The 26,414-nt window shown below is 45.5% G+C and overlaps 2 protein-coding genes across 5 annotated transcripts in view; both read right to left on the bottom strand.

Annotated features, from left to right (window-relative positions):
- Positions 1-350: 350 nt before the first annotated feature.
- Positions 351-13,342, bottom strand: MIIP (migration and invasion inhibitory protein). 3 transcript variants are annotated; one of them, XM_070956133.1, is made up of 10 exons: positions 13,281-13,342; positions 12,484-12,687; positions 10,896-11,291; positions 10,183-10,288; positions 8,522-8,633; positions 7,712-7,776; positions 6,259-6,388; positions 4,924-5,020; positions 2,920-3,018; positions 351-499 (listed from the first exon to the last, which is right to left on the bottom strand). In XM_070956133.1, exons 2-10 carry the CDS (start codon positions 12,625-12,627, stop codon positions 359-361), a joined length of 1,290 nt encoding a protein of 429 aa, XP_070812234.1. In that variant the 5' UTR covers positions 12,628-12,687; positions 13,281-13,342; the 3' UTR covers positions 351-358. The 3 variants fall into 3 exon arrangements, with proteins under 3 accessions (XP_070812234.1, XP_070812236.1, XP_070812235.1); XM_070956134.1 differs by having other exon boundaries at positions 423-742; XM_070956135.1 differs by lacking the exon at positions 13,281-13,342 and having other exon boundaries at positions 12,484-12,799.
- A 2,921-nt stretch (positions 13,343-16,263) lies between these two features.
- Positions 16,264-26,414, bottom strand: part of MFN2 (mitofusin 2) — a 28,261-nt gene continuing 18,110 nt past the window's right edge. For both annotated transcript variants that reach the window (XM_070956291.1, XM_070956290.1), the window contains exons 14-19: positions 25,048-25,150; positions 23,404-23,624; positions 22,392-22,547; positions 21,453-21,649; positions 20,318-20,452; positions 16,264-18,134 (exon numbers count right to left, since the gene is read on the bottom strand). In XM_070956291.1, coding sequence (XP_070812392.1) covers positions 18,065-18,134; positions 20,318-20,452; positions 21,453-21,649; positions 22,392-22,547; positions 23,404-23,624; positions 25,048-25,150 — 882 coding nt within the window. In that variant the 3' untranslated portion in view covers positions 16,264-18,064. The remainder of the gene's footprint in view (positions 18,135-20,317; positions 20,453-21,452; positions 21,650-22,391; positions 22,548-23,403; positions 23,625-25,047; positions 25,151-26,414) is intronic.

Genomic DNA, 26,414 nt, shown 5'->3' on the forward strand with positions numbered 1-26,414 from the left:
TTAAAAAATACTTTAATTTTCTAAAAAAAAAAAAAAAAGGCATACAGCACACGTCAACCTTCCCCTCCATTTAACAGGTGTGTGGTCTTTTTTTAAATCGTTGTTTTCCACCTCCCAAAAAAGGTGTTTGTGGCTGGGTGTTTTCATAAGCCATATGGTCTAAAAGACAATTTTAAAAATCTACCTTTTAGGTAGATTAAAAAAAAAATACAAATAAACGACTCACCCTGCTTTTCTTTAAACAATTTACAAAGCGTACCAGTGCCTGGGGTACGCTCACACAAAACATCCTATGGCTTTGATGTTCCCCCTTCCCAGCAAAAAGAGGCGGTACCACCAGTATATATTGGATGTGGTTTTAATGGGAAATGGCTTTGTGGCGTGGCGGCTTTCGGTGCATCTGCTTCCAAGGGGCGCTGCCGAGTTCGAATTCCACCACCCGAGAACGGTCAAGCAGTTTGTCCGTCCTCGTCCCACCTGCCACCCTAGAGCCGGCATTCTGAAAAGCAAGATTTAGAGAGATCCCAGATTAAAAGGCACGATGGTATAATTTGGTTTGAAAATACCCTGCCAACCAACTTCAACCTGGAAATAAGGAGAAATTTTCTGACGGGGAGAACGATCAACCCATGGAACAGACGTTGCCTTCGGAAGTTGTGGGAGCTTCATCCCTGGAGGCTTTCAAGAAGAGACTGGACTGCCATCGGTCAGAAATGGTGTAGGGGTGGCACACAAGCCATATCTGTGGACACGTGAGCATTGACTTACTCAGCCAGCTAATTTTTGGGCCTTCCGGGCCCACCTGAAGTCGGGAAATGGGCTGTTTCCGGCCTCCAGAGGGCCTCCCGCGGGAGGGGGGGGAAGGGAAGGCTGTTTTTGCCCTCCCCAGGCTCCAAGAATGCCTCTGGAGCCTGGGGAAGGCGAAAAATGGGCCTACCGGGCCCACCCTGCCATAAATTGGGGGGGGGGGTCACGCATGCATGCGTGGGGAGTGGGGCGCATTGAATTATGGGTATGGGCACACACGTGCGCGACCCCCCCCACATGATCCCCGCTTTTGGCACGCGACAGCAAAAAGGTTAGCCATGACTGGTGTAGGGTCTCCTGCTTGCACGGGGGGGTTGGACTAGATGACCTAAAAGGTCCCTTCCAACTCTGTAAATCTAACCTAATCTAACTGCAGTTCTCGCTAGCTGTGAAATGCCTTAATTACAAAAACGACTTCAGTTCATTTAACAGGCCACAAAACAGGCCCAGAGAAAGGCTGGATTTAAGCTTTTTTTTCTTTTTTTTTGATTTTAAAACAAACTTTATTAAATTATCAAACAATTATAAAAACGATTAAAACCATAATAAGATATTCATATACATAGATCATATCATATATTTGACATTTCATTTCTATTCTTTTACCTATCTATATATATTCTTCTCCTCTACACATTATATATTTCATAACCTAGTCCCATATTCATTCTCCTGACGGTGAAGTCATTGTTGGTATTTATATGAAATAAGCATGGAAATACACTCTCAATTATCAGTTCTTAGTTTAAAATTCACTATTAGAGAAAAGTAAAATTTAATACTCATCAAAATTGTCTTTATGCTTTACTACGTATATCCTTATCCACTTTCTTTTCGCTTAATCCAATCGTACCACTTGTCCCATACCTTAAAATACTTTTGAGCTTTCCTTATCCTTTAATTTCAGTGTTAGTTGATCTGATTCCGCACCTGCATATATTTTTTGTATTATCTGCTGGTCGGTTAGCAAATGATCGGTCTTCCAAACTTGTGCAATTGCTATTCTGGCCGCCGTAATTATATGATGTATCAAATATGTCATTTCTTTTCTGATATTTTGTTTATATATTCCTAATAAAAAAAATATCTGGTCTAATTCTATTTCTTCTCCTGTAATCTGTAATATCCAAGTTCTGATTTTCCCCCAGTATACCTTGATTTTGGGACATAACCACCATACGTGATAGAAAGTTCCTCGGGCCTGTTTACATTTCCAACAATTCTGGTCCAAATTAGGGTACATTTGTGCTAGTCTCGCAGGGGCAAGGTGCCAAGGATTTAAGCTTTGTTTTAATGCCATAATCCCTACTTTTTCCTGCCACACACAGATCCGCAATACAACCACAATAGCAGTTTGGCTAATACAGGTTGTCCTCAGCTTACAACTGTACCCTTATTGGCCATCTGAAGTGACAACGGCACTGAAAAAAACAACTTATTTATTATTTAAATTTAAATTTTATTATTTATGACTGATTTATGACTGTTTAGCACACTTATGACCGTTGCCGCATCCCCAGGGTCACATGATTAAAAGTCAGACGCTTGGCTCATATTTATGACTGTTTTAGCATCCTGGGATCATATGATTTCCCCCCTTTTGCAACTTCCTGGCCAGCAAAATTAATGGGGAAGCCAGATTCACTTCACAACTGCGTTACTTCCTTAACAACCGCAGAGATTTACTTGGTGAAATTGTGGCAAGGAAGGTCATAAAATGGGACAAATCTCACTTAACAATGGTCTCGCATAGCCACAGAACATTTGGGCTCAGCTGTGGGTTGTAAATTGAGGATTACGTAGAGAGCCCTGGTGGCGCAGCAGACTAAAGCACTGTTATTAACATCAGCTGCCTGCAATTACTGCAAGTTCAAATCTTACCAGGTTCAAGGTTGACTCAGCCTTCCATCCTTTCTAAGGTAGGTAAAATGAGGACCCAGATTGTGGGGGCAATAAACTGACTTTGTATAAATATACAAAAGTATGAAGGCTATTGCTTAACGCATTGTAAGCCGCCCTGAGTCTCCGGAGAAGGGCGGCATATAAATCAAATTTAAAAAAAAAAAAGTGTTTGAGAACCGAAGTGTGTATGTTCCCGACAGTCAGTTCTACCTGATGTGGATACCGAGAATCCAGGGATGAATGTAGATCCAGGCTGCTGACGACGGGGGTGGAAACTCGGACGGGGTTCTCCCAACCAGCAAGGCAGTGCTGTGGGAACAAAGACAGAAAGTGTCCGGGAAATACTTTTAAGAGCTGACCAACTGCTACGATGATATAAGGCAGGGAATGAGTCAGCAAGGTTTTGGGGCTGATACGACTTTAAGCGGCTGTATATATAAGAAAGGCCTTGTGAGGGCATTGCTCTCTCCGTATGTGCTTCCATGCTGTAGTTGACGATTGATTGCCTGACTTTGCCTAGTACGTGTATGTATATGTTCCTTGTAGATAAACCACTATTTGAAAGACAAACCTCTTGTTTACTGTATTTTGCTCCTGGGTTGTCTCAAAATAGTCACACAGGCTTAGAGTTCTGGCTGAGTTTTGTAGGCCCCGTTCCGATGCTCAGGCCCCAACAGACTTATAGCCACTGGTAGTTTTCTCTCTCTTATATATCCCCCCCTTTTAAAAAAAAAAAAAAAGCCACCCAGCCTGATGTCCCTCATTATTAACCTTACGGCAGAGTTCCCCATTTTTTAAAGCCACGTACTAGGCAGGCTGTCTTTACAAGCCCTGTAAATTTACAAGGACTCAAATTCCACTGAAGGGGGAAAAAAAACAACAACCCAGTGCTTTGAAACTTTCAAAGTTACTGAGTCCTTTTTCCAGGATTGCATATAGCAGTCTTAGAGCTTTTGCAACCGAATCCAAAGTACGAAGTGGCCTTAGTATTTACTTAAGTCAAAGGTATTTCTCCCCCCCCATTAATTTACTTTTGAAACGGAAGCAGTGTCATATACACACCGAGAATTTAGATACTGGGTTCTTTTCTGTCTCATCTTTTCTTTTGGAAATACAAAGCCATCTGCCTTCCACTGTGTAAATACTGTTTTTATGTCTATGTGTCTATCCATCTATCCACCTATCCATCTATCCATCTATCCATCTATCCATCTATCCATCTATCCATCTATCTATCTATCTATTATCTATCTATCTATCTATCTATCTATCTATTATCTATCTATCTATCTATCTATCTATCTATCTATCTATCTATCTATCTATCATCTATATCATCTATCTATCTATCATCTATATCATCGATCTATCTATCTATCTATCTATCTATCTATCTATCTATCTATCTATCTATCTATCATCTATATCATCTATCTATCTATCTAATCTGAATTCTTTTCTGAAGCTTCGTTTCTGATGCTTTTTTCAGCTTCTGAAACCTCCCTTTGAGAAGCTGGGCGGGGCTACATTCGGAGTATAAGACGCACCCAGATTTTCACCCTCTTTTTTTGGGGGAAAAAGAGGGATGGATAGATGATAGAGAGACAGATGGATGGATAAATGGATAAACAGATACCGTATTTTTCGGATTCTAAAACGCACCTTTTTCCCACCAAAAAGAGGGTGAAAATCTGGGTGGATGGATGGATAGATGATAGAGAGATGGATGAATGGATAGATAGATAGATAGAGGGATGGATAGATAGATAGAGAGATGGATGGATGGATAAACAGATACCGTATTTTTCGGATTATAAAATACACCTATCCATCCACCCATCTCTCTATCATCCATCCATCCATCCATCCATCCATCCATCCATCCATCTCTATCCATTCATCCATCTATCTATCCATCCATCTCTCTATCATCTATCATCTATCATCCATCCATCCATCTCTCTATCATCTATCATCTATCTATCTATCTATCTATCTATCTATCTATCTATCTATCTATCTATCTATCTCTATCCATCCATCCATCCACCGACCCACCCACCCATCCATCCATCATCTATCCATCCATCCATCCTTTAATGCCATCCCTGAATTCTAGCAGTCCAAGAGATGCTACTGTTGAATCCGTTTCAATTTCTCTCTCCCCAAGCACAATTCGGTCTTTCCCTTTCTGTTCCTTCACATGAAACTCACCGAGGGCAGGGCCAAATTGTCCTCCATTTCGTAGCTTTTCCGTCGGTGGATTTTGTGTTTATACGTGGGGAGGAAGGTAGATCTCGGGAAGCTGACTCTGCAAAATAGACCCCTGCGACATCAGAACATCTAAAAGGAGCAGGTAAGGTATCTAAAAAAACCCCGTTTATTAAGAAACTGGTTAAAACCACCCATTCTAACCATTGGGAGGGAGGGAGGGAAGGAAGGAGGGAAGGAAGGAAAATAGCAATAACACTTAGGCTTATATATCGCTTCACAGTGTTTTTACAGCCCTCTCTAAGCAGTTTAAAGAGTCAGCCTCTTGCCCCCAAATAATCTGGGTCCACATTTTACTGACCTCGGAAGGATGGAAGGCTGAGTCCACTTTGAGCCGGTCAGGATCGAACTGCTGGCAGTGGCAGTCAGCCTGAAATACTGCCTTCTAACCGCTGAACTACCAATGCTCTTATATAGAAATAGCACTTAGACTTATATACCACTTTACAGACCCTCTCTAAGAGGTTTACAGAGTCAGCCTCTTGCCCCCAAACAATCTGGGTCCTCATTTTACCCACCTGGGAAGGACGGAAGGCTGAGTCAACCTTGAGCCTGGTGAGATTCGAACTGCCAAATTGCTGGCAGTCAGCAGAAGTAGCCTGTAATACCGCACTCTAACCACGGTGCCACCGTGGCTCTTGCCACGCAAAAAATGTGACACCGACTGTGACTCACTTCACAGCTGCATCGCTCGGCGTTGAAAAAGTTCCGACTGTGGTTATTGGGGAACACGCCCTAAAAGGCGGTACTTACGGGACCGCCTTCTGCCACCAATAGCCTCCCACCGGCCAGTTCGCTCCCACAGAGAGGGCCTCCTCAGGGTGCCGTCGGCTAGACAATGCCGGCTGGCGACCCCCAGGAGGAGAGCCTTCTCTGTGGTGGCACCTACCCTTTGGAACAATCTACCCCCAGAGATACGAGTGATCTCCGACCTCCGGACTTTTCGTCGGGCCCTAAAAACTCATTTCTTTCAGTTAGCCGGTCTCTCTTGATTTTATGATTTTATGGTTGGTTTTAAATTTTGATATGGATTTTAAATTGATAAATTTTAAACTATGGGCCAAATTTAATTATTTTAAATCTATTTTTAATCGTACTTTATGTATAAATGCTTTTATTTTGGCTGTTCACCGCCCTGAGTCCGAAAGGAGAAGGGCGGTATAGAAATTCTAATAATAATAATAATAATAATAATAATAATAATAATAATAATAATAATAAAAATCGGGAGTGAAACTGATCTGCCTCCAAAGAGTGATGAACGGAGCAAAAACTCACCTAACGAAAGCTGGTTCCACCAGGGTCTCAGGAGGTTTTTCAGCTCGAGGGGTTTTGCAAACGGGGCAGGCCGATTCTGGATCCGTTGGCACGGTAAAAAGGCGTTTATTCAACCGATAGCAGAAGACACCTGCAAGGAATTAACAGGAAAAATTACGACAGGGCTCTTTCCATAGAAACCGGTGCCAGGTTTCTAGCCCTCATGAGGCAAAGTGACGTTCGGAAATGAATGGCTTGAAACTCTTCATGGGATGGGGGGGCCCTTCACCATGCCTCTAAACCAGGGGGGGCTCCCAACTTGGCAACCCAATAGGACTTGTGGAGTTCAACTCCCAGAATTCCTCAGCCAGCCATAGAATTCGCTGACTGAGGAATTCTGGGAGTTGAAGTCCACAAGTCTCTTTTTTTTTTTAAAAAAATGTTTTTTATTAGATTATAGAATAAAATACAAAAATATGAAAACAAATACCCTGTTTCCTCGAAAATAAGACATCCCCTGATAATAAGCCCAATCAGGCTTTTGAGTGCATGCGCTAAAATAAGCCCCCCATCCCCCAAAATGAGCCCTCCCTGAAAATACAGATCTGGAAATTAATTAATTAATTGATTGATTGATTGATTGGATTTATATGCCGCCCTTTTCCGGAGACTCAGGGCGGCTTACAATGCGTTAAGCAATAGCCTTCATACTTTTGTATATACTGCTTAGTAGGGCTTTCGCCACCCCTCCACAAGCAGTGTTCTTTTTTATACAAAGTCAGCCTATTGCCCCCACAAACCGGGTCCTCATTTTACCTACCTCGAAAGGATGGAAGGCTGAGTCAACCTTGAGCCTGGTGAGATTTGAACTTGCAGTAATTGCAGGCAGCTGGTGTTATTTAACAGCGCTTTAGTCTGCTGCGCCACCAAGGCTCTTAGTTGAAATCAGGTAAGATGGCAATAGGAGCCCCGTATTGTTCCATGCACCCCAAAATAATAAGAGCCAAGCACTTATTTCGGGGTTCAAAAAATATAAGACAGGGTCTTATTTTTGGGGAAACGTTAATGGGACACAAGGGGGGAGGAAGAAAAGGGAGGAAGGGAGGAAGAAGAGAAAAAGTAAAAAGCGTTGACTTCCAACTCTCTCTGTTGCAGTAATAAAACATTAAAATCACACCTCTACTTTTTACTTTTCCAAAATAGTATAAACTAGCCATTTCTATAACAGCAACTCAATCTAATCAGTAAAACCCCAAATCAACGTTTCGTTTTTTTCCACCTCAAGCACAAAATCTTTCCACGTCAAACAAAAAGTCTTAAAGTTGCCAAATTTGAAGACACCCCCCCCCCACACACACACCCTGGTTTAAATCCTGCCAGGGCTGTTATTCCCTCTCACAAAATTCCTGCTGAATTTCCACACACATACACACACACATCAAAATGCGCTGGCTACAGAAACTTCGGAACATACATTGGTGGGAATCCGCCTCTGTTTCCATCTCCTGATCCAGGGCCGAAGTATTCACATCTTCCAACCTGTTTAAAAGAAGGCAAAAATCCCGAATTTACAGCCTGAGAAGGGAATTGGGCAGAGTCATTCAATTAACTGACGCAGGGAAACGTTGCGTATTGCCAGCGGGTTGGGCTAGAGGATCTCTAACATCTTTTCCCGCTCTTTGGTTTGGAGGCCGAGTTAGCCCTGCCAGAACCGTGATGAAACAAAAAGGTCATTTTGTGGGATCCCACAGCAAAGTCAGCTTTAAAATAACAACCCGGAGTTTTACCCCTTGCAAAGCTTAATTTTTCATGCGAAATGAGCGGCTGGCGGGTTTTAACCAGTGGTGAAATTCAAAAAATTTTCCCTACCGGTTCTGTAGGGTGGGCGTAGCTTGGTCATGTGATTGGGTGGGCACGGCCAACTTTTTTCCCCCCACTTTTTTTTTAAAGCATTTTTTAACTAAAAAGTTAAAAAAAAACATTCCGACGATCAGTTGTGACAATCAGCTGTGCCCGCGATCATCGGTTCCGACGATCAGCTGTGAAAATCAGCGATCGGGTTTTTTTTAAAAAAACTTTTTAAAAGCATTTTTTACTACCGGTTCGGGTGAACCGGTCCGAACCGGTAGCATTTCACCCCTGGTTTGAACTATCCGATTGAAGCATGTTGTGTGAATCTCTGCTTCAAAAATGGCACTTTTTGGGTTTGAGGAGATCTCAAGGCACGCTCCCACGGCCACCCCCTTTTTCCAACCTCCCCCCCCCCCCTCCAGCCGGGTCGTACTCGAAGCCGTGGTCGCGGATGCAAGCCTCTTTGTTCACCTGACGAAACTTCTGGAGCTCAGCAAAATATTCCTCGGGTTTTTCAGACAGGGAGGTATCCGTCTCCAGCAGCCCTAACAGAAGGAAGGAAAGCTCCAGTCCCAAGAGAGCAGGGGAAACCCACCGCACGAGCAAAACGGCAGGATCGGAAGTTCGTTTTCAAGCCCTCAGAATACACAGGTAACCTATTTCTGTGCAGGGAGGATCTACGTCCGTGATGGCGAAGCTATGGCACGCGGGTCTGCGGGCACGCAAACCCAGTCCAGCTCCACTGCGCATGTGTGCGTGCCTCCCGCCGGCCAGCTGATTTTTGGGACTCTCCCATGCATGCGTGGGGGGGTGGGGATCACATTTGCATGCCCGTTTTTGGTCCCAGGAGGCTGCAGGGTGGCCTGCTAGGCCCAAAATGGGACACGGGGGGGGAGGGGGAGGCGCGTGCACTTGTGCGGGGGGGAGCACGGGGCGGGGGCGGGAGGAGCAGGCAGTTCACACCAGAGGTGGGTTCTAAAATTTTTTACTACCAGTTCTGTGGGCACGGCTTATTTTGTAGACGTGGCTTGATGGTCATGTGACAATTATTTAGGATTTAGCATCTACTCATGCATTTTTGCAGGCACTGGTCTACTCATGTATTTTTGCAGGCACTGATCTACTCATGTATTTTTGCAGGCACTGATCTACTCATGTATTTTTGCAGGCACTGATCTACCCATGTAGTTTTGCAGGCACCGGTCTACTCATTTGTTTTCTTTTAACACTGATCAGCTGTAGGGCGGCTCTTTGAAGCCCCGAGGCCAGAGTTTAAACAGTTTTTTTCCCTCTAGCCATCAGCTGGGACTCAGGAGGCAGCAATATATTGGGGGTGAGGCCAAATAAAAGGTAAGAATAACGTGGGGGCTGGGGGTGGGCCCAGGGAAGGGGCAGAACCGGTTCGGTGACCTCATATCGTCACCGCTACTGGCTCGGGAAAACCAGGCCGAACCGGGAGGAACCCACCACTGGTTCACACGCACATGAGCGAGGGTGGGAGGAGCGCAGAGGGTCATGCGCGCATGTGCAGGAGCCTGAGTGGCGTAGGAGGCTAATGCCTCCTACTAAGGCAGCATTTAACATCCAGCTGCCTGCAATTACTGCGAGTTCAATTCTCACCAGGCTCAAGGTTGACTCAGCCTTCCATCCTTTCTAAGGTAGGTAAAATGAGGACCCAGTTTGTGAGGGCCATAAGCTGACTTTGTATAAAATATACAAAAGTACGAAGGCTATTGCTTAACGCCTTGTAAGCCGCCCTGAGTCTCCGGAGAAGGGCGGCATATAAAAATAAATAAATAAATAATTTAAAAAAAAAAAAACAACTCTGGAAGAGAGAGCCACAGCTGCCCTCTGGGGCACGCCAAAGAATATAAATGCAGCTGGGTTTTTTTACTTTAAAAAAAAAAAAAAGAGAGAGAGAGAGAGAGAGAGAGAGAGCTACACCAATAGAAGGGAGGCTTCCATTCAATGGGATTTGCAAAAGCTCCTCCATCCCCCCCCCCCCGGTGTGCAGATAGACTGCATCAGACCACAGAGGCTCTGCGTGCAGAGACGTTGTGGGAAGCAGCCCCAGAAACGACGACTTCTTCCCACCTGCGATCCAGTCGTAGCCCAGGAAAGGCTGCGCTGACATGCTGTCCGCCTGGATCAAATGCTCCTCCGTGTCGGAGACGAAGGTCACGTGCCCGGCTTCCTTCTTCTGGAAAAAGAGAGATAACAGTGCCAATGACCAAGTCATGCCCATGAAATGCCCGATGTTGCATTGAAAACCGGCGGAGCGTCGCCTCCTTTTAAAAGTGCGATGAGATTCTAGTCCTCGTTGCTCAAACCACTAGTCTCCCAGTCTTAAATCTGTATCACCACCCTGCCAGCTTTCCAGCTGTTTTGCAGGTGCCAGAGATCGCGTCTGCCCCGCCAAGCAGACTCAATGTCAGCACTTCAAGCTGCATTTACTCTAGTGCTGACATAAGAAGGAGAAGCGGAGGCGTCTGGAAAGGGACGTTTGACTTTTCACCTACTTATTTTCCCTGGAGATAATATCCCCTAGGAGATGGGATGGGAGGGGGGAAATTCCTTTGAGCTGGAGCAGTAGATTAGGGGTAGAGTGACTTGGAAGATGGCCAATGAGTGCAGAGGAGTGGGGAAAGGAAAGGGAGGGTTTTGGGTCAGGAAGTGAGTGAATGTGGTGCTTAATAAATGGGAGTTTTTCATCAAAGACTTTGTTTGAAATGCAATTTATTTGAGACGACCTCGAAACCTGACACTCAGTTTATGTTTCAAACCTGCCAACTTTTTCCAGCACGCACCTTCTTCCTTGTCCTGCCATGCTTGCCCCCCGGTGTAAGCAGAATGGACTTGGGGGTCTGCGGCATCCGAGCCGATGTCCCCTGCCTCCTCTCTTCTTCCGCTGGGCTTTGGGTCAGTTCCTCTCGGCCCCCCGTTCTCTCCTTCGCCTCGGGGAAGGAAGGCGCAGGAGGTGGCTTTTGGGGGGCATCCTCCTTGGCTGTTTCCAAGTTTCTGTTTTCAGCCTCGCCCAATGGCACAACGACCATGCAGGGGGAACAGGGCGGCCCCCAGTTAGGGGAGCATCCCCCTTTCCATCTCTCACTCGGCAGAGAGTCAAGACCCAGGTGGGAATTCCTTGTCTCTGAAACGTTCAAGATGGCCTCCTCCACATCCGGATGAAACGGTGGTGATTGGATCTGGAAGGGAAGACAGCGATAGGTTATGCTACCCTGCGGATCACGCAGCAAAATTAGCATGCAATCTGGAGACTCAATCAGGGACTGTCAACTTCGAAATGACTACGGTGGCCCAGGCCATATTAAAGTTTGCATCGTTTCTTTTCTTGTTCTTTTTTTTTCAAGATTTTTTATTTTATAACATACTAGCTTTGCACCAAGACAAATTCCTTGTGTAACCTTGTGGCTGGTATCCTTAAGATTTATATTGACTGTTTCCTAATATGAGTTGATTGTTTATTTGTACCCTATGACTATCATTAAGTGTTGTACTTTATGATTATGTACACTGAGAGCATAGGCACCAAAGGCAAATTCATTGTGCATCCAATCACACTTGGCCAATAAAGAATTCTATCTATCTATCTATCTATCTATCTATCTATCTATCTATCTATCTATCATCTCTTCTCGGTCTGTCTGTCTATCTATCTATATCTATCTATATCTATCTATCTATCTATCTATCTATCTATCTATCTATCATCTATCTATCTATCTATCTATCTATCTATCTATCTGATTGTTTCCTAATATGAGTTGATTGCTTATTTGTACCCTATGACTATCATTAAGTGTTGTACCTTATGATTCTTGACGAATGTATCTTTTCTTTTATGAGAAAAAAGCGTATGAACCAAAGGCAAATTCATTGTGCGTCCAATCACACTTGGCCAATAAAGAATTCTATCTATCTATCTATCTATCTATCTATCTATCTATCTATCTATCTATCTATCTATCTGATTGTTTCCTAATATGAGTTGATTGCTTATTTGTACCCTATGACTATCATTAAGTGTTGTACCTTATGATTCTTGACGAACGTATATTTTCTTTTATGTACACTGAGAGCGTAGGCACCAAAGGCAAATTCCTTGTGTGTCCAATCCCACTTGGCCAATAAAGAATTCTATTCTATCCTAATCTTCTCACAAGCTAAGTCAATGGGGAAACCAAATTCACTTAACGACGGCGGCGAGAGAGGTTGTCAAATGGGGTTTCAAAATTCGCTTAACCAATGTCTCACTGAACAACAGAAATGTTGGGCTCAATATTGAGTCGTAAGTCGAGGACTACCTGTCCCTTATCTACCTCTGGATCAAATCTGGACCTTCAGATGTAGATGTGTCCATCTTGCATATCCACTTACCCTGGAACTGAGCATCCGTTTGCGCTCAGGGTTCCCCGAGGAAGAAGCCAGCACGAAGGGAAGGCGTTTCCTGAACTCTTCTTGGTTGGCTTTCAACCTTTGCAGGAGGTCTTGGTTTAAATGGCGGAGCTGTTGAAGATCCATCTCGGGGGGGCTTCCAAAATCTGTGCTGCCGGAGCTGAAGTAACGTCTCCCTTTCGAGAGCTGGGGAGTAGTAAATATCTGAATATTTTTGATCTTTTTGCTTTGATCTTTTTTTTTGCTTTGATCTTTTGAGGCCGAGATGACTTCTTCTGCCTGGCAAGCCTGCCCTGGGCTCTAGAGAGGCGGTGGGGAACTCTGCACACGCCCAGAGGTAGTCTTTTCTCATCACCCTCCCCCACAGGCCAGACTAAAAGTCTCAGATCTTATTGACTCCCATGCAAGAATTTATTTTTGGGGGGGGAAGGAAGAGGAAGGGAGGGGGCTTTAATTCCTGGTTGATTTGATTTGATCTCTGATAGGTTTTATTGGATCAGCCACCAAAGATCAGCCTCCATCCCCCAAAAGTGATCAAAGGGGCTTCCTCCCCTCCCACTACCTGCCCCAAAATTAAGCCTGCAGATCTAACTAAGCCCACCACCCCATAGAGGGGAAAGCAACACCTCCCCTTCCCCTATTTCAACGTCCTTCTAAGAGGAGGAGATGCACTACAACTCCCATCGGCCACAGCCTGGGGAAGGGAAGGCTGCCCTGGCTCCTCAGCCCCCCCCTCTTCTGACTGCCCCCCCCAAACAAAAGGACGCTGTTTTACGCACTCATTCACTCCCGCGTCCGTTGCTTTACAATGTAGCAAAGGCCAAAGCTTCCGAACGCCTCCTGATTGGCCACGCTCCGCTTTCGTCACCAGGCAACCAGCGTCACCCGGAAGCCGGGCGGTTTTTGCTCTTAAAGGGACCTCGCCTTATTTCTACTTTTGGGTGGTGATTTTTTTTTTTTTAAAGGCATAGTCCGCTTTTTATTATTATTATTATTATTACGGATCTTTGTGGCCCGGTGACACCCCCCTCCCCCTCTCCCCGACTGGATTACAGTCCCTATCATCCGCAGCCAGCGAGATGATAAAGGTGGAATGCAAACCCAATGGATTTAAATGAAGTCAAGTAGTCGATTTAAATCAAATGAATGAATATCTATCTATCTATCTATCTATCTATCTATCTATCTATCTATCTATCTATCTATCTATCTATCTATCTATCTATCACATGTATTTATATGCCGCCATTCTCCCGAAGGACTCAGGGCGGCGAACACAAGTTAAGAAACAAGTACAATAAAATCATAATTTAATCCAAATAATTAATTAGTAGTAAATAATAAAGCCCAGAAATCAGTCTCAGCCTATTTGTTTTATTTATTTAAAAATGAATAATTAAACCCCTCCCCCCCCGGAACTCACATTTTCAGTAAGAAGCTGGAAAGTTTACTGTGTTTTTTTGAAAAAAATAAAAGAAAAATAAATTGGAACAGAGTTGGAAGGGACTCCTGGAGGTCATCTAGCCCAACCCCCTTGCTCACACAGGAGACCTACTACTAGGGATTCGAACCACTGAACTGCCGACCGTGTTCAGGAGCGGTGTGACTCAAGAGTTTTAGGGGTGAGTGGGGGGAACCTGCTGTTTTACAAGCCTTAGAGCAGAAGTCTTCAAACTTGGCCGCTTTAAGACGTGTGGACTTCAACTCCCAGAATTCTCCAGCCTGGCTGGAGAATTCTGGGAGTTGAAGTCCATAGGTCTTAAAGTGGCCAAGTTTGAAGACCCCCTGCCTTAGAGAAACTCCAGACTGTTGGCAGTGTGAAAATCAAGAAAAATAATACACACACACAAAAATATCCCTCACTAAAATGTAGGGCTCTCTGCACATGGCCAGAGATGTCATTATTTTCACAAAACTGAGACAGGGTTACTGAGATTAAAAACAACCCCAAAAACAATATAAAATCCAGAAAAAGACATGCTAATAAAGATCAAATAGCTCTGAAATAGCTCTGGAAAATTAACAACTGTCTGTACATGCTTACAGTAGTGGCCAAAATTGTGGAAACCTTTTGGGGGGAAAATGTATTTTTGAGGTTTGATGGCTAATAACATCCCTTTTTGGGGGGAATTTCAAGATAATTCTATTCCACTCCTGGAATGGTTTGGGAATAGCCCAGACCTTCACCCAAGTGAAAATCTAGGGAGCCGACTAAAGAAACTGGTTAGTCAGAAGCGACCCAGCAATAAAACCCAGTTAATAGAAGCCATCATTCGATCTTGGTTTCACATGATAACAGCTGCAGAGCTAAAAGACTTGGTTCACTTCTTGGGAAGACGTTGTAAGGCCGTCATTCATGCTAAAGGTTACCCAACTAAGTACTAACCGACGTGGTGATCATTTTTGTATATCTCGTTTTTTTCTACGTGTTTTGACTTTTCTTCTTTATACTGCAACTGCTATTCTAACAGCAAATCCTTCATAAAAGTTTTTTTTTAATTAGATTTATATGCCGCCCTTCTCCAGAGACTCAGGGCGGCTTACAATGCGCTAAGCATCCTTTTGTATATTTATACAAAGTCACCTTATTGCCCCCACAAACCGGGTCCTCATTTTACCTACCTTAGAAAGGATGGAAGGCTGAGTCGACCTTGAGCCTGGTGAGATTTGAACTGGCAGTAATTGCAGACAGCTGATGTTAATAACAGTGCTCTAGTCTGCTGTGCCACCAGGCATTACATTCTTGATTAAATTATCTTTCCCTTGATATAATTTTATGGTACTCCAAAATAATAAAATAAAATGGTGATATTAGCTAGTTTTAGAAAATACACTTTTCTCCAAAAGGTTTCCACAATTTTGGTCACTACTGTAGAGGCGCTGTGCCCAAGCCTTGCCAGCTCACTTGAGAGCAGAATAAAAGGTAGATGTCAAGTTTCGAGGTCGTCTCAAATAAATTGCATTTCAAAGAAGTCTTTGAAGAAAAATTCTCATTTATTAAGCACGACATTTTACCTCTGACTCATCGAAGCCAACACTGACTTCCTGACCCAAAACCCTCCCTTTCCTTTCCCCACTCCTCTGCACTCATTGGCCATCTTCCAAGTCACTCTACCCCTAATCTACTGCTCCAGCTCAAAGGAATTTCCCCCCTCCCATCCCATCTCCTAGGGGATATTATCTCCAGGGAAAATAAGTAGGTGAAAAGTCAAACGTCCCTTTCCAGACGCCTCCGCTTCTCCTTCTTTTGTCAGCACTAGAGTAAATGCAGATTGAAGTGCTGACAGCAGAAAGTGTCTTTCCCCTTGCCTCCCTCTCTCCCCAGTTGCGGCCATCCTATGCACAATGATCCAGACCAGTGGTAGGTTTCAAAAATTTTTATTACCGGTTCTGTGGGTGTGGCTTGGTGGGTGTGGCATGGCTTGGTGGGCGTGGCAGGGGAAGGATACTGTAAAATCTCCATTCCCACCCCACTCCGGGGAAGGATATTGTAAAATCCCCATTTCTTCCCGATCAGCTGGGACTCGGGAGGCAGAGAATAGATGGGGGAGGGACCAGTCAGAATTTTTACTACCGGTTCTCCGAACGACTCAAAATTTCCGCTACCGGTTCTCCAGAACTGATCAGAACCTGCTGAAACCCACCTCTGATCCAGACACAAAAGAAACCTTCCCGGAGGTGAAAAGAAACATTTGCACAGCAGAGATTTACCAAAGAAAAGCATTTTTTTTTTTAATCCAAGAAAACAAAAGACAGAAGAAGTTTCCGTCCATGTGTTCCATTTTAATTCTGGTTTTTTTGGTTATTAACAGCACTGATGCAGCTAGAAACAGTATCAGGTCAAAATAGTTAATAATAGCATCATTATTCTCAAATCCTTACAGCCCCCCCAAAAATAAAACAAAACAGAGAAAATACCATCAGGAGGATTTTGAAGGCCCGGCTAGAAATTAAAATTAACACTAGCAGCATTAAAAAACGAAAGGTAAAGTGCATTTTGGGGGAAATCTTGTTAACCTTCAGTGTTTTTAGGGACCCAGGCTTACAACCGATCGGTGGCCGAAGCCCAAATTGTCAGATTCTGAAAAATTTGGCTGAGCTAGCTGGAAAGAGAATTAAGTCCCCCAACGGTGAGGAAAAGGAAGGAGAAATGGACCCCAGACCCTCAATGGGAAGACACTTCAAAATCACATAGAGGAGGCCTGAAGAGAAAGCTTGACGATGTCTGGACTTCAACTCCCAGAATTCTCTAGCCAGCTGACTGAGGAATTCTGGGAGTTGAAGTCCACATATCTTCAAGGTGCCAAGGTTGAAAACTATGGTACTGGAGTGTCTTTCGGTCCAAAAAAGCCCCCTGGAATAATCCCAATTGTGACCTCTGCACAGATTAGACTGGCACAAGCTACCCCCAGTGCGTGCCCCCTCCCCAAACTGACGCCTCCTAAGTGGGCCTCAATTGACCCAGGAGGAAATATATACATATATGCCAATTTAGGCGTATTTTGGAAACTGAATTTTGAAAGGGATGGGGCTGGATTGAAACGGGAGCAACGTCCTTAAAAAAAAATTAATTTAAAGGTAGAAGAGACAATTGCAGAAGTCGTGAAAAGGTTCATAAACAAAGGAAGAGCAAGGAAAAAAAATAGAGAAACAATCAAAGGGGTCAAAATCCATTACAGCTGATTAATTCTATCTACCCTCGCTTGAAGGAGACACAAAATGCAATTGGCTAAATTTTCCCTCCGAATCTTTTCTTACATTTCATCCGTCTATAACTTCTTGCGTCACTCTCAGCCCACTTGCACATACCCTCTAATAAATTCATTAAATGTTTGAAGTTAACTCGGTTAACTTCATAAGGACTGGCCCCTTTAGGAGGCGCTGTTTTTAGGGCAAAAGCCGCAGGGAAAGACACGGTGATCGTAATAAGATCATCGTAGAAATCTGAGGATCAGGACAGAAAGACCGAAGATTTAGCCCACTCGCTAATGTCACAAGCGCGTAAAAGGAGAAGATGGGACTTCAAGGTTGAAGAAACCCAACCGGACTTGTTCCTTGCTCTCCAAAATTCAGACGCCAAGCTCAGCCAACCTCGGAATTGGTCTGGGATGCACCCAATTTTGTCCTATAAATTATGACAGGATTCCCTTCGGGAGTCATTCATTTGTGGCAAGCAGGCATCGCGGGCTTAATTTCATTCCACACCCACTAAAAAAATGCAAATTAAGTTTGCTATTTCATCAAGGAGTAAAGGGGATTAGATGCAGGACGAGGGATATCCCCGGCCCTAATCATCGGGATTGTCAACGTTCTTCTTACTAAGCCAAAAACTGCTAAGACTGCAAGGGCTGGCTACGAGGATAGAAGGGCCCACGTGCGGAGAAAGGAAAAGGGGTTTCAAAGTAACTGTGTGCACGGAAGGGACGGGCGCAAAGAGGAACGAGACTTTCCACTTCCCCCCTCCCAAAAGTTCCCATCATCTGGAATTATTTTCCCAGTTCTGTAACTGGGAAGGAGGGGGGGAGAAACAGGCAGCCTCCCCGTGGACTCCCATTTCGGAGGCTTATCTGCTCTGCTGCAAATACTGATGTGTGAACATGTTCAGCTCGCTGTCCAGCCATCCTGCTTTATTCCTGCAGAGGGAGAGAACCGAAGAGAGATCCGTATTAAAATAAAATAAAATAAGATAACTTACAGCCTTTTAACTGCTAGGTTAAATCCATTTTTTAAAAGCCAGTTTTGCTTTAAACTGAGCCTCAAAACCTGAGCGGACCAAACCGAGTGTCAGGTTTCGGTGTCGTCTCAAATAAATTGCATTTCCAAACAAATAGTCTTTGATGAAATCTTTCATTTATTAAGCACGACAATCTGTCCCCGACTACATCGTAGCCAACACTGACTTCCTGACCCCAAATCTTCCCTTTCCGTTCCCCAATTCTCTGTGTCTCATTGGCCATCTTCCAAATCACTCTCCCCATATCTACTACTTCAGCTCCCAGGAATGTCCCCCCTCCCATCCCATCTCCTAGGGGATATTATCTTCAGGGAAAATAAGTAGGTGAAAAATCAAACGGCCTCTTGCCAGCTGCCTCCCTCTTCTCCTCCTTATGTCAGCACTGGAACGAATGTAGTTTGGAGTGCTGACACCGAGTCATTTCTAAAATTAATAAAACGCCAAGGACTTTTTTAAAAATGTAGAATACCGCAGAATAGAGTACAGCTGGAAGGGACCTTGAAGGTCTTCTAGTCCAGCCCTCTGCTCAAGCAGGAGACCCTAGACCAGTGATGGCTAACCTTTTTGTCATCGCGTGCCAGGAGTGGAGGGGAACGGGCTGTTTTCAGCCTGTGGAGGGCTTCCCGGGGGGTGGGGAGCAATTTTTGCCCTCCCCAGACTCCTAGGAAGACTCTTGAGGCTGAGGAGAGCAAAAAACGGGCCTTCCCTACCACTACCCTCTGAGGCTCTCCGGAGGTAGGAAACAGCCTGTTTCCCTACTTCTGGTGGGCCCAAAGGGCCCGAAAATCAGTTAGCCGGTGTGCGCATGTGCGCTGGAGCTGAGCTCGTGTGCCTACCAATATGGCTACGCGTGCCACCTGTGGCACGCGTGCCATAGGTTCGTCATCACAGCCCTAGACCATATAAAGCATTTGTATTTTGGTTACCGTGGGAAAAAGTTTTTTTAAAAAAAGCTTTTCAAAACAGGCACATTCACAGCTATGGACATAATTATCTGTCCATTTGATTAGGCTTGAAAATATGTTATCAAGGGATGGCTCGAGTATTGTCCTCCTTGATTTACGAAGGTTTTTAAATGGGATTCTAGATTTAAATCATCTCAACGTAGGTTTGAAAAAGGAAGCGGCTGAAAGATGACGTTCCCTCGCAAAGAATGTCTGCAGGGTTTTAATGCAGATGTAATTGCAAGAATAAATTTGTGAATGAATGGGAACGCCCTAACATAACAACGACAACAAAAAAAAGATGAATACATTTTTCTATTCTTGCCCAGATCATCAAAAATGTGTTGGAAAGGAATGGATCTTATTTACAGGCAGAGTGCAAGACGATGCGTCAATTTTATGTAAAGTTAATATCCGCCATGCCAGAGGTGTCAAACTCAAGGGTGCCTTGAGTTTGGCCTACGGTGCCTCTGCTAGTGAAAACGGAGTTCGCGTGGGGGGGGCATGTGTGCCCCCCCAGCTCCGTTTTCGCTGGCGGAGGGCTGCAGAAGGCTATCCAGGTCAAAAATGTGGCGGGGGGGAATGCATGGGCCCCCCAGGCTCCGTTTTCGCTGGCGGAGGGCTGCAGAAGGCTATCCAGGTCGAAAATGTGGCCGGGGGTGGTGGTGCATAGCCCCCCCCCAGGCTCCGTTTTCTCTGGCAGAGAACTATCAAAACAAATGTTTCCCGTTTTGCATTTGAGCATGCAAGAAGGGACAGGAAAGGAGAAAGGGAAAGAGGGAAGATAATGAGAAAGAAGGAAAGAAGGGAAGAGAGCAAAGAAGGAAAAATAAGAGGGGAAGGAAGAAGAAAAGAAAACGAAGAGGGAAGGAAAAAGAAGGGAAAGAAGGAAGGAAGGAAGGAAGGAAGGAAGGAAGGAAGGAAGGAAGGAAGGAAGGAAGGAAGGAAGGAAGGATATAATGAGAGTGAAGGTCGGTCTCAGGGAAGTCCAGCATTAGCACTTGGCCACGCCCCTTGCCACCACCCCTAGCCTCCACAGTCAAACACAACCCTGATGCGGCCCTCAATGAAACTGAGTTTAACACCCCTGTGCCACCCCATTCAGCTGTGGACGAGCATGAAAATGGCATCTCCTCACCTAAGCAACTTGGCTTTACTCTGTAAAGTATCCAAAATCTCAATCTTTTGATTCAGGCCTGCAATTTCTTTCTCCAGATCTTCTCTCGTCACATCCACCTGCTGGCACAGCTGAGCAAAGGTTCCCGCCAGTTCCCTTCGCCGAGATGTTTTTAAAGTGAAAAAGAAAAAGGAAAAAGAAAAAAGGATAGTCAAAAAAAGGTGAGAGGGAACAAGACATATACCTCAATGCAAGAAAAGCCTTCCATCCACCCCCCCCCCCCATAAATCTAATACAGGTAGTCCTCGAGTTACGACCATGATTGAGCCCAAAATTTATATCGCCAAGCGAAACATTTGTTAAGTGCGTTTGCCCCCATTTTCCGACTTTTCTTGCCACAGTTGTTAAGTGAATCATTGCAGTTTGTGAAGTTAGTGGCACGGTGGTTAAAGTGAATCTGGAATTTCCACTGATTTGGCTTGTCAGGTGGTTGCAAAAGTGGATTAGGCAAGAACCATTCCAGACAAAATATTTATTTGTCTAATATTCAGACAAATCGTAACACAGCTGTTAAATGAATCTGCCTTCCCCACTGCCTTTTGTGAGTAAGTCACAAAAGATGATCATTTGACCTGCAACTGTCATAGCAATAGCAATAGCACTTAAGATTTATATGCTGCTTCACAGTGCTTTACAGCCTTCTCTAGGCGGTTGACAGAGTCAGCCTCTTGCCCCCAACAATCTGGGTCCTCATTTTACCCACCTCGGAAGGATGGAAGTGACAGGTTTCCAAACTGTGATCTCTTTCAGCGCTGACAGGAAGGCTGAGTCAGTCTGGAGCCGGTGAGATTTGAACTGCCGAACTGCAGCTAGCAGTCAGCTGAAGTAGCCTGCAGTGCTGCACTCTAACCACTGCGCCACCTCGGCTCTTGATAAATATCAACTGGCTGCTAAATCATCTGAATTTTGATGCTGCGACGGCCATGTGAGAAATGGTCGTAAGTCGCTTTTTTCAGTGCTTTGGTCACTAAACGAACAGTCGTAGTTCGAGGACTGCCTGTATTCTGCAAAAACCACCAGCCTGGGACTCAGGCTGCATTGGCAGGAGCTGGACGAAGCAGGAGGGAGGGAGGGAGGGAGGAAGGGCTTAACTCACTGCTGCACTTGGTGGCTGCAGTTGGAGCCGGTGTAGCTGACGATCAGCTGAAGTTTCTCCCCGGCGTAGTCCACGAATTGGCGCTTGAAGGCTCTCTCCTTCGCCTTGGTGGTCCAGGTGAGGCGCTCGTAGACGTAGAGGAGTCCGTAGAGGCCCAGGGAAAGGGCAATCAGCCTCCAGCCCACCGCCTTCCAGACCTGGGGGTTTGGGATGCAGACGGAAAACGGGCTTGGCCTCGGAAAGAACGGCAGTTTTTAACGGAATACCGTATTTTTCGGACTATAAGACGCACCGGAGTATAAGATGCACCAAGATTTCGAAGAGGAAAACAAGATAAAAAAAATTTTTTTTGCCCTCCCCGGTCCCCAGGAGCACTCTGCAGGCCTCCCAAACTCTCTGCAGGCCCCGTTTCCGTGAAAGTTTTTGGGTGCTCCAACACTGGAGGTTTTTAAGAAGAGATTGGACAGGCATTACTAGAAGACATTCAAGGTCCTTTCCCAACCTCTTCTATTCTGTCAACCGTCCTTCGCAGTTTATTCAGCAAATAAAGACTCCTAGGGCATTTTCACTTTCCAAGAGTACAATTTATTAAGCTATTTCCCTATCCATGCCAGCTCCCAGTTGAAATGACCTTGGTTCCCACAGGAACACTTTTCGTTTTGACTACAAAACCCCCAGCTAACTATTTTCCCTCCCCCTCCCACCTAGTGCCAACCCTTTTAATAATAATAATTAAAAGAGCACCTCGGAAAAAGCAGGAAAGATGAAAAAACACAGAACTAGAGGGAGCTACGGACTACAGCACCCATCGGCCTTAGCTAGCAGGGTCCGCTAACTTTGGAGTGGCTGAATTATGCTTCCACGTCTGCCTGGAAGGGCTGGAGAGAAATCAGGAAGCTGGCCTCCATCACCCCACACCAACACTCCCCAAAAACCTACCACTCCACCGATCACAAGGATGCCCATTGAAGTCCTGGACGTGAGGGAGGCTAGGCCTGTTACCATGGAGACCATCAGCTCCTCCTGAGTCAAGGACCCCTGTGGCAGGGGGGGCAGGCTTGGGTTCGCCGGGGTCAGGGGCAACGGACGCTGGACCTGGTGGGCAAAAATTGGACAGTTAGGGGCAGGAAAGAAAAGACAGGATGACTGCCTCTGGGGGAATTCCAGCCTCCGGTGCCCATTCTGCAGATTGAAGCAACTGAGCCCAGGGGAAAGGACACCGGGGGAGTAAAACTCCATGCCAGCAAAGGTGAGTTTGGAAGGATAACAAAGATGACACAGCTTGGTCCCCCTGTTGTGGCCCACCAGCAGCCAGCAGAGCTGGCAGCAGATTCGGACAGTGAGGAGATTGGGGAGGAACATGGGCCAGTCCTGGAGTCTGGGGGAGGCTCTGATGAGGGCTCTGCGTCAGAGGCAGAGAGGGGGCCAGGGCCGTCCGACAGTTATCAGCTGCCTTCGGAGTCGGACATCAGTGAGGCAGAGGAACAGCTGGAGCCTGTTCCCAGTGTGCGCATGCCCAGAGTTGCCAGACGAAGGGAACAGCTAAAGAACAAGGGGCGACTCAGGAGTAAAGCCACAGGTGGACAGTGAATGGCCCCTCCCACAGGGAATCAAAGAGGAGCGAAAGGAGAGGAAATGACAATTAGTTCATTCCTGCATTCTTGCCAATGAAAGATATCGGCCTGGCCGCTCTCCAAGCCTGATAAAGGTCGGTAATTGTGAACTATCTTGAAAGACGGCGGGAGAGGAAAGACTTGGCTGGAGAGAAATTCACTCTCAATGAAATAAAAGAGGTTTATCGGGACGAGGACTCGGCTTCGTGCTGCTGGGGAAGCCTAGGTCAGAACACTCCCTCGGTGGGTTTTCACAGGATGTATTGAAGGCCTCGGGCGAAGCCGAGCCTCCACGCGCAGGGGGAAATCTACCTCGCATTATCAAACCTCAATCTCACCTGGTCGCTGTAGCCCATCAAGGCCCGACGTGTATTTTTGGGCCCCAGAAACCGGTTCACCAACATGGTCCAGCCGAGGGAGAAATGGAACTGGACGTCTTCCTGGAAGTCGGCGCAGAGCTTGTCGCAGTTCAGGTCGTAGCTGAGGGTGAAGCACTGCCTTGGGACTAGCAGCTCGATCTGCCCCCTCAGGGAAACGGGGAGGAGGGGCTTCAGCCCATCTGAAAAGGCAAGAGCGGGGAGGGAGAAGAGGGAGGGGTGGTGGGGGTGTTAGGATGATCCATGCCCTGCGTCGCAGCACAACTTGGGGAGGAAACCCAAAAGCTAAGTCCTGGGCCTGGGGGTGGGACTAGTCCAGGGGTCACCAACCTTTCGGATCTCAGGGACCACTAAATTCATAATTTTTAATTTATTTTTTTTTAATTTTGATTTATATGCCGCCCTTCTCCGGAGACTCAGGGCGGCTTACAATGTGCTCAGCAATAGCCTTCATCCTTTTGTATATTTATACAAAGTCAGCTTATTGCCCCCACAAACTGGGTCCTCAATTTACCTACCTTAGAAAGGATGGAAGGCTGAGTCAACCTTGAGCCTTGGCGAGATTTGAACTTGCAGTAATTGCAGGCAGCTGGTCTTAATAACCAGCTTAATAACAGGGTGCCTTAGACCACTGTATTACCAAGGCTCTTTTAAATCCCGTGGACTACTAATACGATCTGTCTAATGACTGGGTGGTTGGGTGTGGCTAGGTGGTCATGTGACTGGGTGGGCGTGGCCAACTCAATGTCATTCATGTTGAGGGACACCTCGATGGCCTCTACTCGCCCCTCCCCTCCCAGCCACTCCTTGCCTGCCCGCCTGGGCTCCTTAGGGCCCCAACAGTTAGCCGGGCTGTCCTGATTTTATGGTTGCTTTTAAAATTTGATATTGATTTTAATTGAAATGTTTTAAATTATGGGCCAAATTTTATTTCATTATTTTAAATCTATTTTAACTTTTGTTATACGAATGTTTTATATTTGGCTGTTCACCGCCCTGAGTCCGAAAGGAGAAGGGCGGTATAGAAATCTGATGAATAAATAAATAAATAAATAATAAACAGGAAGCAGTTGTTGGAGCTAAGCAGCCACCGTGAGAAAAAATCTGAAAAAAGTTCAAATTGGATCTGACCGAGGAGGCGGCTCAGCAGAAGCACCTCACTGAGGACTAGGAGCATAGGAAGCAGAGGGAAGACCTGCGGGAGTGCAAGGCCAGGTACCGGTGCCCGGAGGCTCAGTGGACTGAGATGGTCAGCCGGTTCCAGTCCCACTGGAATGAGGCCCTCCGGCTCTTTGCCACCAGCGGCGCTTCCCTCCAGCTTTCGCCCAAAGCCCCACACCAGGAGGCTGAAGCAGACCCAGAGTCGGAATTTCTTCCCCCTTCTGACCCGCACAAAAAGACCCCAAAGGGGGAGACTCTTTGCAGCAACACAAACGTTCATTGCACGTATCTGTCCCAAGGGCCGTAGATTGAGGACCCCCGATTTAGCACAATATAAAAAAATGAAAATAACTTTTGTGCTGGCCACCAAAATTTTCTCAGTTGGTGACTGCTGGACCAGAAGACCTCCGGGCTCTCCTTCCCATCCTCCCAAGGGATGCTCACCAATCATATCTTGCTGTATGATCTGCAAAGAGGCGGCGATGGAACCGGAGCAGCGATCGGACATGTTTCGGCCCAGGCCTTCCTCGATGTGCCGATGCAACTCCTAGGAAAGGGAGGGAAAAAAAAAAAAAAAACCGAGGGAATTCTGGGTGTTGAAGTCCACTTTTCTTAAAAGTCCTTCGGTGCTCTCTGAGTGTCAAGGTTGGGGGAGAAGAGGGGGGGGGAATCTGGGAACGGAGACTCAAAACCAGGGGTGAATTGCTCCCAGTTCGGGTGGTTCGGAGAACCGGTAACAAAAATCCCTGCCCCCCCCCCACAACATTGCCCAGCTGAGCCACGCAATCATCAGAGGCTTTTTAAAAAAAAATTTTAAAGCATTTTTTCTATTATTATTATTATTATTATTATTATTATTATTATTATTATTATTATTATTATTGGTTTGATTTATATGTTGCCCTTCTCCGGAGACTCAGGGCGGCTTACAATGCGTTAAGCAATAGCTTTCATACTTTTGTATATACCTCTGATAATCATCAGAGGCTTTTTTTTTTAATTTTTAAAAGCATTTTTTCTATTATTATTATTATTATTATTATTATTATTATTATTATTATTATTATTATTATTATTGGTTCGATTTATATGCCGCCCTTCTCCGGAGACTCAGGGCAGCTTACAATGCGTTAAGCAATAGCCTTCATACTTTTGTACATACCTGCTTAGTAGGGCTTTCGGCCCCCCCAAAGCGGTGTTCTTTTTTATACAAAGTCAGCTTATTGCCCCCCACAAACCAGGTCCTCATTTTACCTACCTCGGAAGGATGGAAGGCTGAGTCAACCTTGAGCCTGGTGAGATTTGAACTTGCAGTAATTGCAGGCAGCTGGTGCTACTTAACAGCGCTTTAGTCTGCTGCGCCACCAAGGCTCTTTCTACCACCTCTTTGGCAGAAGAAATGCTTTTAAAAGTTGAAAAAAAAGCCTCTGATGATCGCGCGGCTCAGCTGGGATCATCAGAGGCTTTAAAAAAAAAAAGCTTCTGCAGATCAGGCAAGTCAGCTGGGATCATCAGAGGCTTTTAAAAGCATTTTTTTTACAACCTCTTCAGCCGAAGAGGTTGTAGAAAAAAATGGTTTTAAAAGTTAAAAAAAAAGTTGGCCACACCCACCCAGTCATATTATCCCACCACCGCCAAGCCACGCCCACAGAACCGGTAATAACAAATTTCACCACTGCTCAAAACATCACTCAACCCACCGAGACAGGGACAGTTGCCAAAACAATTTATTTCAATGTAACTGGACAGGGAGAGGTAACTAGGGGGAAGGAGGAGAAAGGGAAAGGAGCTTTCACGGGCAAAAACTTCAG

This window comes from Pituophis catenifer, unplaced genomic scaffold (assembly GCF_029215685.1).
Source record: "Pituophis catenifer annectens isolate HBS135680 unplaced genomic scaffold, rPitCat1.0.hap2 SCAF_18, whole genome shotgun sequence".
Lineage (NCBI taxonomy): Eukaryota > Metazoa > Chordata > Lepidosauria > Squamata > Colubridae > Pituophis > Pituophis catenifer.